The 13,627-nt window shown below is 36.5% G+C and overlaps 1 protein-coding gene across 8 annotated transcripts in view; it reads right to left on the bottom strand.

The window, feature by feature from the left end:
• Positions 1–13,627, bottom strand: part of STYX (serine/threonine/tyrosine interacting protein) — a 53,647-nt gene that overhangs the window by 16,361 nt on the left and 23,659 nt on the right. For 4 of the 8 annotated variants that reach the window (XM_086323063.1, XM_086323069.1, XM_086323065.1 and 1 more), the window contains 6 exons: positions 13,033–13,130; positions 4,186–4,246; positions 3,755–3,791; positions 3,283–3,322; positions 3,140–3,190; positions 1,399–1,471 (listed from right to left, as the gene is read on the bottom strand). In XM_086323063.1, coding sequence (XP_086179189.1) covers positions 1,399–1,471; positions 3,140–3,190; positions 3,283–3,322; positions 3,755–3,791; positions 4,186–4,246; positions 13,033–13,130 — 360 coding nt within the window. The remainder of the gene's footprint in view (positions 1–1,398; positions 1,472–3,139; positions 3,191–3,282; positions 3,323–3,754; positions 3,792–4,185; positions 4,247–13,032; positions 13,131–13,627) is intronic. The other 4 variants (XM_086323064.1, XM_086323070.1, XM_086323067.1 and 1 more) reach the window with 1 other exon arrangement.

Below are 13,627 nucleotides of genomic sequence, written 5' to 3'. Positions count from 1 at the left end.
GTATTGACTAGGTATGGGTAAGTAGGTACTCTTTGTTCCCTGGAGTCTTTTTAAAGGCAATTTAGCAACATCAACTTTCAAATGCCCTCTGACCCAGCAATTCCACTCTGATCAATTATCTTAGAGGTACATTCACACATGTAAACAAAGATACACCTATTAGGACATTCTTTCCAATGTTGTTTAAAATCATGAAAGACTGGAAACAACTTAAAGCTCCATGTATAAGCATGCTATGCTATGCTAAGTCGCTTCAGTCGTGTCCAACTCTGTGCGACCCCATAGATGGCAGCCCACCAGGCTCCGTCGTCCCTGGGATTCTCCAAGCAAGAATACTGGAGTGGGTTGCCATTTCCTTCTCCAGTGCATGAAGAGAAAAGTGAAAGTGAAGTCGCTCAGTCGTGTCCAACTCTTAGTGACCCCACGGACTGCAGCCCACCAGGCTCCTCCGTCCATGGGATTTTCCAGGCAAGAGTACTGGAGTGGGGTGCCATTGCCTTCTCCAATGTATGAGGAACTGGTCACATAAAACTGTGATATACACACACACACACAAATATTATTAAGGTAGAGCTATATATAATCTTCAAGATACACTATTAAGGAGACTTACTTTTCAAGTATTCTTCTTAAGCATTACTGAATTTTTATATTTTTAATCATGACTATTTTTCTCTTTTTAAAATGAAATAAAAACCAAAAGTGAATTAAAAATAAAAACAAAGTAAATTAAGTTTGGTAACTAACACATTTTGTAGTGCTCTTGGTATTTCAATGTAAGATTTATTCCTGCATAACTGGATGCAATCAGCCAGAGCACATTCTTTGACTTATGATTTTTCATCTTGGAAAAAATTAATCAGATAATTCAGTTTTATTTTCTTTTTAGTGTATCTTCTACACATCATCAAAGTGTGAAAGAACATGGAGAAGATAAAGCATATAAAATAGAAAAAGCTGCTATATGTAACACACTTAGAACCAAAATTTTCTTATGCTCTGTATGTAATCAAAATAGAGGGAAAATGGAAGACACGTCTAAGATCAACTATTTTACTTTAGATTTAACAATGTGGTTTTAATCCTTTTTTTCTTGTCAATGGCAGCTTAAAAAAAATACTTTTAAATAGATTTAAACTTGAACAAAGAAATTAGTCAGATTATGGCAATTTTTAAGTATTTACCAAGTACTACAACTAAATCATATGAATACAAGCTTTTAATTATCATACTTTCTGACTGCCTTATTGGAGAAGGAAATGGCAACCCACTCCAGTGTTCTTGCCTGGAGAATCCCAGGTTCGGGGGAGCCTGGTGGGGTCGCACAGGGTCGGACACGACTGAAGCAACTGAGCAGCAGCAGCTGACTGCCTTAAAGAGGAAAAATAGAGAAGTTACCTGAAGTTGATGGACAAATCCAGCATTAGGATTAATACAAAATCTTCTTTCTTGAACATAAGCAAACGCATCTCTGAAAACAAAAAAATAGGAAAACTAAGGCGGTAATATTATTTCATGAATTAATCTCAATTTTTCCAGAATTTATCTAAAGTAGGAACTTACCTAACAATTTACCTAAAACAGAAAATCATAATCAGACAGCTTGTACTACAGAAAGGTAGTGAACTGCAGTGGGAAAATCCTTTGCTCCCCAGCTGTGTTCTAGGGGATACTTTTCAACTTCTCTAAGTTTATTTTTTTCATGTGTAAATTGGGGATCATAACAATTCCTATCTTTAAGCACTACTATGAATATGGAAGATAGTAAGTATAACATATCATGTATAGCATGTGTCACATACACTCCATGTTCAGATTTTATTACTGGTTAAATTAGAAACATATGGACTTCCTTGTGTTGTTGAGATAAAAGTGTCCAGCAGTGTATCTGGCATCTGGCAGAGACCCAATAAATTAAGTTATTATTTGCTGACATGGCACCAGATAATAAAAAATATATATAAAACAAAATCTACCAAGCATTAATCTTTTCAATGAAATAAACACAAAACATTTGTATTCAAATAATATTTAAGAACACCTTTAAGCAAATTTTTCCATTATAATTTTAAGATAAAAATACCAAATGAAATAAAAGATTTGAATGTCCACTATGTGTCAGGCATGTGGATCCAATGTTGAACACAGCTCAAATGGACAAGGTTAACGGAGTACACAGCATAAGAACGGAAGGTTTATACAGACATGTCATGTGAAGTTTCACTGGCCACATTTAGAATTATTAAGGATCAGAAACCTCTGAGAGCTTTTTAGGGTAAGGTGAAATATGATTTATCTTTTGAAACAATCATTTTGACTGCAGTGTGAAGAACAGAACAGACTAGAGAAAGAAAGAAAACACAAGACCACTAAGATAACTACTGGAAGAGCTTGTATTAGGGAGATTAAATAATGAAACACGACTAGAGCTTGATTAGGGAGATTCAATAATGAGAAAGAGCCAGAATCAAGGAAAATTTTAGGACATAAAACAGAATTTGGTAATGGATCAGTCTGGGACATGAGTGCAAGAGTATCAATGACTACAGTAGATTGGTAACTTGTACTAGACACTCTAAGAAAGGAAATACTGTACATTGGCCAGCTTTGTTTTAGGGTGAAAAGCACATTAGCCTCTCTCTCCCTTTCGTCTATGCAATATGCTTGGAAAAGATGATTTTGCGTAAAACAAATAATAAATTGTGAATAGACAATAAAACAATTCTTAAGCAATTTTTCACCCAACTACTGTTAAAGGAAAACATAATAAATTAACCTTTTTAACAAAGAAAGCAATTACATCTTTGTCTAATAAGAATTTTAAAACTTAGATAAACCAATTTCCTAGTAGTAAGCAAGCAGTTTTCCAAGGGTTACTCCAACTGTAATTATCTTGGGTTTTTAAAATAATAAGAGAACTAGCTTCATAAAGTAACAAAATAGCCTAAGTGGATCTATACAAGGTAGACCAGCTACAGAGGTTAAGAGACTAACCACAGGATAAAAGGGACTGATTAATCAACCATAACTAGATGACAAAAATCAAGAGATTATTAACTTCCAGTGCCCAAACTGTCTCCATTAAGCTTCATTTTAATGAGAATTTAAACTTTGGCTAGGTTTCAGAATACTTTCTTACCTGTACTTCATTCCAAATGTTTCCATAATGTATGCAATAACAAAGGCAGCACTAAAGAGGGGGAAAATATTTTAGAAAAAAAAACAGAAAACATACTCATTAATTAAATGCTGGAGAAAGAAAGATTATTGCTAACATCATACCTCCTGGAGATCCCCGCATTCCCATGGACAAGAACTTTTCCTGAAAAACAAGAAATAGTTATTCTGATAGAAAGATACCTGATGCAGCAGCTAAAATATACTGAAACCATGTATCATACCACAGTAAAATAAATCTTATCTTAAGCATTTTATGTATTCTGTATATACAACTTGGATACTTACTAATTTTCAAATCCTTGAATTTATTTATATTAACTGTGTGGAGATTACAATAGACTTTTAGATTAAAAAGATTTAAAGCTGACAATATGAAAATAGTTCTATAGAGATATTTAAGAAAGTCTATCCAAATGAAGTAAGTTTTGGGAAATTTGGAAAGTCTATTATACATAATTATAATTTTCATATTCATTTAAGACTAAATGAATTTAGTCTTAAATAACTAAAAATTAACTATAATGAATAATTTCCTAAAAATAAACATAAGTTAAATGAAAGAAAAATTACTTACCTCCACTTTGTAAGCTCTCATCAATAAATTCTTTTGTCTGAAGGAAAGACAGTGTGTTATAATAAAATATATGGAGTAACATAAGCATAAAATACAAACATATATACACAAAACAAAATATACTGAAAATATTTTTCTGCTTATTTGAATAAAAATTACCTTGCATCAAAAATTTCCAAAATGCCACAAATACCATTATTATAAGTTTAAATATTTTGCATTTAAGAAATCTGAAATATAATTTCTCAAATATTTTGAGATCATAAAAAAGATTTTTAAAATAGTCAATTTTCTTTAAAATACAATCCCACAATTTTCAGACATTACAAGTAATAGCAGAATAGGAGAAAATCATGTCCCATTAAGTTTTAAAACCACAATTAAGAAAGCAAATCATAAATATTAAATGATATTAAAATATTGTTACCTACCATGGGGAAAAAACGTATTATATTTTCAACCGGATTATCTGCAATATCCAAGACTAAATATCTGAAAATAGAATATTGTGTGATTAAGCACACTTTCAGATAAAACTCTTCATATATAAAAAATACAAAAATTTCTTGACAACCATGAAAGTAACTTTCAAAATATCATATTCCCAAGGACCAAGCCATATATTTTATAATGCTTGAAGGCACAGCATTTAAAGCCCTAAATAACAGTTAACACATTAACATTTCTCTGATATCTTACGTATAAAAAAAATCTATCTTCTTAAAATAGAAAAATCATAAATGGTAAGAAATTTTCCTCTAGATCAGAGTAGACCTAGAAAATAAAGACAAAAATTACCTATTTTCTCCTCTTTGTTATTCTTCCATTTCTAGCAACTTCCCTAAGACTAGAAGAGTTTTCTTTGGATGGCCCTGCCACCCTTCCTCACAACCCTACAGAGGACAATTCAGAGACAGACCAAAGCCTGACAGAGAAAAAACTGACAGAAATAGAATGCAGCAGTCTGACAGAGCCGTGAGTCAAACATTCATTGTCTGAACTAACCTACAACAGAGGACAACTAACCTGTCCTCAAATTTTACACTTGAAAAACATTTAAAATAAGTCATTTCAATATACAAGCCTTACTTTTGTGAAAAACTGCCATTTCTGGAAATCTGCTGGCAGTTCAATGGTTAGGACTCAGTGCTTTCACTGTCAGGGACAGGGACAGGGACAGTTCCCTTGGTCGGGGAACTAAGATCCTGCAAGCCTTGTCATACAGCCTCAACAACTGCTCCCCTCACCCCACCCCCAACCAAAAAACAAAGAAAACTTTCATTTCTAACCCATCCAAGACCATCTGTTTATTAACACAACTTAGTTAAGTAATTGAGTTATAAAATCAAAATGTAAAGTCAATATTGCTTTAATAATTACTTTGGTGGTAGCAACTTCAATAAACTCAGGACTTATCACAGAGAAGCTATACCCAGGACGTTTTGGCACTAACAACAAAAATTAGAAAGGTATAGTATGGCATTTTAAAATATAACATTGTCATTTTCTTTAATATATACAAGTCTAAATGTGTGTATACATGATGTGCATGCAAGCGTGCACTATAAGCTGCTTCAGTCGTGTTCAACTCTTTGCCACCCTATGGACTGTAGCCCACCAGGCTCCTCTATCCATGGGGATTCTCCAGGCAAGGATACTAGAGTGGGTTGCCATGCCCTTCTCCAGGGGACCTTCCTGACCCAGGGATCGAACCTGTGTCTCCTATGTCTCCTGCATTAGCAGGTGGATTCTTTACCACTAGTGCCACCTGGGAAGCCCGTGTATACATGAAACACACACATAACACAAAAAATTTAGAAGGAAATTTAACAAAATGTTAATGTCAAGCTCCTCTGGGTTGTGGAATTATGGCTGGGTTTTTAAATATTTCTCTTGGTGTTATTCTGTATTTTCATAAATATGTATAAAGAACAAGTGTATCTTCTGCAATTGGAAAAAATTCAATCTATTTCATTTTAGATTACATGCAACCCCTTTTTAAAACTAATTTTCTTTAACTGAAAAATGTGTATGCACAGTAAAAAATTCTAACAGCATAAAGATATCTGCAATGAAAACTAGGTTTCCCTACCATCCCAGACCCTAAATTTCCCTTCCCAGAAATAACCACTGTCAAGTTTCTAGTCTGTCAGTCCAGAAGTTTCCTATACAAGAATAATGCCTAATGTACTGCACATACTTTAAACACTTGGAGAGTACACATGTGGCTCTGCATCGTTTCCTTCATGCAATAAATTGTAAAGATTAGTCTATATCAGCACATACACAAATATTCCATTCTTTTGCCTGACTACATAGTCTATTATGTATTCACAAAATATATTTTAAGAGTATTTTACACTGAGGGACATTCAGGTTGCTTTCATTTTTACAAAAATAAAGCAGAACATTAAAAGATTTCTAACATATACGGTTTTATACTAATACTTCTAGAATGATATCCAAAGAAGAGTTAACAGTACCTGCCTGCTAGCCAGGGATAAATTAGGTAGCTGGGTTTAGGGAAGGAAAGAAACCTTTCTTCTCATACCTTTTTGACCCTTTGGTCTTTGTATCATGTGTAATATATGCTTTGTTTTTTAAGTGAAGCCAAAATAAAGAACATTAAAAACCATCAGATGCTCAACCTCATCATTTTAAGATAAATGTGAAAGGCAAACTAAAACTACACAACACAATTTTTACTCCAGGAGATCACAAAGCTGAAGGGCAATTTACTCCAGATGCAGGGCTAACCAAGAGAGACAGGTCATAGTGAAGAGTGAAGAGTTCTGACAAAATGTGGTCCACCGGAGGAGGAAAAGGTAAACCACTCCAGTGTTTCTGTCAGAAGAACCCCACGGACACTATGAAAAGACAAAAAGATATGACACCGGAAGACGAGCCTCCAGGTTGGAAGGTGTCCAATATGTTACTAGGGAAGAGCAGAGGGCAATTACTAATAGCTCCAGGAAGAATAAAGTGCCTGGGCCAAAGTGGAAATGACACTCAGTTGTGGATGTGTCTGGTAGTGAAAGTGAAGTCCAATGCCATAAGGAAAAATACTGCATAGGAACCTGGAATATTAGGTCCATCCATCAAGGTAAACTGGACACAGTCAAGCAGGAGATGGCAAGATTGAACACTGACATCTTAGGAATCAGTGAACTAAAATGGACTGGAATGGGTGAATTTAATTCAGATGATCATTATATCAACTACTATGAGCAAGAATTCCTTAGAAGAAATGAAGTAGTCCTCAAAGCCAAAAAAGAGTTCAAACTGCAGTACTTGGGTACAACCTCAAAAATGACAGAATGATCCTGCTTCGTCCCCAAGGCAAGCCATTCAACATCAGTCATCCAAATCGATGCCCCAACCAACTGATATTGAATAAGCTGAAGACAATCAGTTCTACAAAGACCTGGAACACTTCCTAGAACTAACACCAAAAAATGATGTCCTTTTCACCATAAGGGACTGGAATACAAAAGTAGGGAATCAAGAGATACCCAGAATAACAGGCAAGTTTGGCCTTGGAATACAAAATGAAGCATGGCAAAGGATAAAAGAGTTTTGCCAAGAGAACACGCTGGTCATAGTAAGCACCCTTTTCCAAAAACCCAAGAGATGACTCTACACATGGACATCACCAGATAGTCAACACCAAAATCATACTATGTTCTTTGCAACTGAAGACAGAGAAGGTCTATACAGTCAGCAAAAACAGGACCTGGAACTGACTGGCTCTGATCATGAGCTCCTTATAGCAAAATTCAGCTTAAATTGAAGAAAGTGGGGAAAACCATCAGGCCATTCAGTTATGACCGAAATCAACTCCCTTATGATTATACAGTGAGGTGACAAATAGACTCAAGGGATTAGATCTGGTGGACAGAGTGTCTGAAGAACTATGGATGGAGGTTCATAACATGGTACAAGAGGCAATAACCAAAAACATCTCAAAGAAAAAGAAATGCAAGAAGGATAAGTAGTTGTCTGAGGAGGCTTTACAAATAGCTGAGGAAAGAAGAGAAGTGAAAGGCAAGGAAGAAAGGTATATCCAACTGAATGCAGAATTTCAGAGAATAGCAAGGAGAGATAAGAAGGCCTTCTTCAATGAACAATGCAAAGAAACAGAGGAAACAACAGAATGGACTAGAGATCTCTTCAAGAAAACTAGAGATATCAAGGCAACATTTCACACAACAATGGTCACAATAAAGGACAGAACTGTAAGGACCAAACCAAAGCGGAAGAGATTAAGAAGAGGTGGCAAGAATACACAGAATAACTATACAAATAAGGTCTTAATATCCTGGATATCCACAATGGTGAGGCCACTCACCTAGAGCAGGATATCCTGGAGTGTGAAGTAAAGTGAGCCTAAGGAAGCACTACTAAGAACAAAGCTAGTAGTGTGTGTTAGTTGCTCAATTATGTTCAACTCTCTGAGACCCCATGGACTGCAGCCTGCCAGGCTCCTCTATCCATGGAATTCTCCAGGCAAGAATACTGGAGTGGGTTGCCATTCTTTTCTCCAGAGGATCTTCCCAACCCAGGGATCAAACCTGCGTCTCTTGTATCTCCTGCTTTGGGAGGCAGGTTCTTTACCACTAGTGTCACCTGGGAAGCCTAAAGCTAGTAGAAGTGATGGAATTCCAGCTGAGCTACTTAAAACCCTAAAAGATGATGCTGTTAAAGTGCTGCACTAAATATGACAGCAAATTTGGAAAACTCAGCAGTGGTCACAGGACTGGAAAAGGTCAGTTTTCATTCCAATTTCAAAGAAGGGTAATGCCAAAGAATGCTCAAACTACCATACAATTCTGCTCATTTCACATGCTAGTAAGGTTATATTCAAAATCCTTCACGCTAGGCTTAAACAGTATGTGAACTGAGAATTTCCAGACGTACAAGCTGGATTTAGAAAAGGCAGAAGAACTGGAGATCAAATTGACAACATTTACTGGATCATGGAGAAAGCAAGGGAGTTCCAGAAAAAACATCTATTTCTACTTCTTTAAACTTTGACTGTGTGGATCACAGCAAACTGTGGAAAATTCTTGAAGAGATGGGAATACAAGACCACCTTAGCTGCCTCCTGAGAAACCTGTATGCAGGGCAAGAAGCAATAGTTAGAAATGGAAATGGAAAAACTGATTGGCTTAGAACTGGAAAAGGAGACAACAAGGCTGTATATTGTCACCCTGATTATTTAACTTATATATAGACTACATCTTGTGAAATGTGGGGCTGGATGAACAACAAGCTGGAATCAAAGACTGCCAAGAAAAATGTCAACAATCTTAGATATGCAGATGATACCACTCTAATGTCAGGAAATGAAGAGGAACTAAAGGGCCTCTTAATGAGGGTGAAAGAGGAGAGTGAAAAAGTTGGCTTAAAATTCAACATTCAAAAACTAAGATTATGGCATCCAGTGCCATCATTTCATGGCAAACAGAAGGGGAAAAAGTGAAAGCAGTGGCAGATTTTATTTTCCTGGAGTCCAAAATCACTGCATGGTATAGTGACCACAGCCATGAAATTAAAAGACACTTGCTCTTTGGAAGAAGAGCTACGACAAACCTAGACAGCATATTAAAAAGCAAAACCATCATTTTGCTGACAAAGGTCCCTACAGTCAAAGCTATGGTTTTTCCAGTAGTAAAGACTAATAGAGTTTTGCCAAGAAAATGTACTGGTCATAACAAACACACTCTTCCAACACCACAAGAGAAGACTCTATACATGGACGTCACCAGATGGTCAACACCAAAATCAGATTGATTATATTCTTTGCAGCCAAAGACGGAGAAGCTCTACACAGTCAGCAAAAACAAGACCAGGAGCTAACTGTGGCTCAGATCATGAACTCCTTATTGCCAAATTCAGACTTAAATTGAAGAAAGTAGGGAAAACCACTAGACCATTCAGGTATGACCTAAATCAAATCCCTTATGATTATACAGTGCAAGTGAGAAATAGATTTAAGGGCCTAGATCTGATAGAGTGCCTGATGAACTATGGACTGAGGTTCGTGACATTATACAGGAGACAGGGATCAAGACCATCCCCATGAAAAAGAAATGCAAAAAAGCAAAATGGCTGTCTGGGGAGGCCTTACAAATAGCTGCGAAAAGAAGAGAAGCAAAAAGCAAAGGAGAAAAGGAAAGATATAAGCATCTGAATGCAGAGTTCCAAAGAATAGCAAGAAGAGATAAGAAAGCCTTCTTCAGCAATCAATGCAAAGAAACAGAGGAAAATAACAGAATGGGAAAGACGAGAGATCTCTTCAAGAAAATGAGAGATACCAAGGGAACATTTCATGCTAAGATGGGCTGGATAAAGGACAGAAATGGTACGGACCTAACAGAAGCAGAAGATATTAAGAAGAGATGGCAAGAATACACAGAAGAACTGTACAAAAAAGATCTTCACAACCCAGATAATCACAATGGTGTGATCACTGACCTAGAGCCAGACATCCTGGAATGTGAAGTCAAGTGGGCCTTAGAAAGCATCACTACGAACAAAGCTAGTGGAGGTGATGGAATTCCAGTTGAGCTCTTTCAAATCCTGAAAGATGATGCTGTGAAAGTGCTGCACTCAATATGCCAGCAAATTTGGAAAACTCAGCAGTGGCCACAGGACTGGGAAAGGTCAGTTTTCATTCCAATCCCAAAGAAAGGAAATGCCAAAGAATGCTCAAACTACTGCACAATTGCACTCATCTCACATGCTAGTAAAGTAATGCTCAAAATTCTCCAAGCCAGGCTTCAGCAATATGTGAACCGTGAACTTCCTGATATTCAAGCTGGTTTTAGAAAAGGCAGAGGAACCAGAGATCAAATTGCCAACATCCAGTGGATCATGGAAAAAGCAAGAGAGTTCCAGAAGAACATCTATTTCTGCTTTATTGACTATGCCAAAGCCTTTGACTGTGTGGATCACAACAAACTGTGGAAAATTCTGAAAGAGATGGGAATACCAGACCACCTGATCTGCCTCTTGAGAAATTTGTATGCAGGTCAGGAAGCAACAGTTAGAACTGGACATGGAACAACAGACTGGTTCCAAATAGGAAAAGGAGTTCATCAAGGCTGTATATTGTCACCCTGCTTATTTAACTTCTATGCAGAGTACATCATGAGAAATGCTGGACTGGAAGAAACACAAGCTGGAATCAAGATTGCCGGGAGAAATATCAATAACCTCAGATATGCAGATGACACCACCCTTATGGCAGAAAGTGAAGAGGAACTCAAAAGCCTCTTGATGAAAGTGAAAGTGGAGAGTGAAAAAGTTGGCTTAAAGCTCAACATTCAGAAAAGAAGATCATGGCATCCGGTCCCATCACTTCATGGGAAATAGATGGGGAAACAGTGGAAACAGTGTCAGACTTTATTTTTCTGGGCTCCAAAATCACTGCAGATGGTGACTGCAGCCATGAAATTAAAAGATGCTTACTCTTTGGAAGGAAAGTTATGACCAACCTAGATAGCATATTCAAAAGCAGAGACGTTACTTTGCCAACAAAGGTTCGTCTAGTCAAGGCTATGGTTTTTCCTGTGGTCACGTATGGATGTGAGAGTTGAACTGTGAAGAAGGCTGAGCGCCGAAGAATTGATGCTTTTGAACTGTGGTGTTGGAGAAGACTCTTGAGAGTCCCTTGGACTGCAAGGAGATCCAACCAGTCCATTCTGAAGGATATCGGCCCTGGGATTTCTTTGGAAGGAATGATGCTAAAGCTGAAACTCCAGTACTTTGGCCACCTCATGCGAAGAGTTGACTCATTGGGAAAGACTCTGATGCTGGGAGGGATTGGGGGCAGGAGGAGAAGGGGACCAGAGAGGATGAGATGGCTGGATGGCGTCACTGACTCAATGGACGTGAGTCTGGGTGAACTCCGGGAGTTGGTGATGGACAGGGAGGCCTGGCGTGCTGCGATTCATGGGGCTGCAAAGAGTCGGACACGACTGAGCGACTGAACTGAACTGATGTACATATATGAGAGCTGAACCATAAAGACTTAGTGATGAAGAACTGATGCTTTCTAATTGTAGTGCTGGAGAAGACTCGAGAGTCCCTTGGACTGCAGGGAGATCAAACCAGTCAATCCTAAAAAACCTCAAACCTGAATATTCATTGGAAGGACTGATGCTGAAGCTGTAGCTCCAGTACCTTGGCTACTTGATGCGAAGAGCTAACTTACTGGAAAAGACCCTGATGCTGGGAAAGATTGAAAGCAAAGGGACAAGGGGGCAGCAGAGGATTAGATGATTAAGATAGCACCACTGACTCAATGGACATGAATTTGAGTGAACTCCAATAGACAGTGGAGGACAGGGGAGCCTGGTGTGCTACAGTCCATGGATTGCAAAAAGTCAGACATGAACTAGCAAATGAACAAGATTGGAAAAAATTAAAAATATTTTATAATTCTGTCTGAGAGAGATACCAAGGAAGGAGTCACTGTCATTTACTTTGCACTGGGAATGCAAACTGATGCAACTCAATGGAGGGCAATTTGTAACATCTATTAAAATTTAAATGCTCACATTCTTTAATCCAGTCATTCTACTACAAATTTATCCTACTGATATATTCACATATGAATTAAATGACATAGAGGGATAGTCACTACATTAGCAATAGTCTGGAAACAATCTAAATGTCTAACAATAGGAGATAGTTTGAATAGATTTTAGTGGAGTAATACAATAGATTACTGTCTACTTAAAAAGAACAACACAGGAATTCTCTGGTGGGCTAGTGGTTAGTATCCAGGCTGTCATTGATGTGGCCCAGTTGGTCGGGGAACTGAGGTTCTACCAGCCAGAAGATGCAATGAAGAAAAAAAAAAAAAGAAGAATGTAGCTAAGTAATAATATGAAGCAATCTCCTAAATACATAATTTTTTTTAAAAAGCCTAAGTTGATCTGTGAATATATATGTAACATAAATCTAAAAAGATACTCAAAAAGAAGTAACAATAGATACTTGTAGTGAGGGGAATAGACTATTTATAGGACAGGAATAGGGAAACTACTTTTCAGTATACATTCTTTTGAACATTTAGAATTCTACATTATGTGCATAAATTACTTATTTAAAATATTTTAAGGGAAGTTTATTCTTTAAATGATGTACTGTATGACCCATCTTTATAAAACATATATATACAGAAGTCCAATATAATAAAATCAATTTAAAATAAAAACATTACATGTTTGATACCCATAACATTTTTATGTTATATCAACAATTCTTACCTAAATAATTGTTGAAAGTTGGGTTTAATAAAGTTTGCTTCAATATTTTGTCGTATACATATTATATGAGTTATTCCATGTTTCTGTAGTATAGGTAGCTATTAAAAAAAAGAGAAATAGTTTGAAATACAAAACATCATCTTACTGTAATAGAGATCTGAAAATACATAGGACTCAACTTTATAGTTAGTATAGCCACATCTGAGCTTTAAATACAGGGAATCAAAGCTAATTTCATAATAACATGCTTAAAGTCATCAGCAAAATATTTCAATGATTCAAGATAAACACACTACATGTTCTCAAAAGGCTTATAGAATTATTTTATATCTATAATTTTAGAGTTTGATATGACCTTAAAGATAATTTATTTGGGAAACAATACTCTACCTTCATTATATATATTAACCCTTTGACCTTTATATTATGTATAACATACTTTATTTATAATTTACATTTATATACTCTTTATTATTTATTTTTAATACTATATAGTGGTTAAAGGCATGGGCTACGTACAGAGTCATGAGCTATGGAGTCCAAGCTCTAGATCCCAGCTCTGCTAATGACCTGAGCACTGTGGCTCAATTTTCTC

This window comes from Bos grunniens, chromosome 10, assembly GCF_055505025.1.
Source record: "Bos grunniens cultivar Pamir isolate PY7600 chromosome 10, Bosgru_T2T1.0, whole genome shotgun sequence".
Taxonomy (NCBI): domain Eukaryota; kingdom Metazoa; phylum Chordata; class Mammalia; order Artiodactyla; family Bovidae; genus Bos; species Bos grunniens.
Note: the sequence above shows the minus strand (reverse complement) of the source record. Positions and strands in the feature narration are given on the sequence as shown.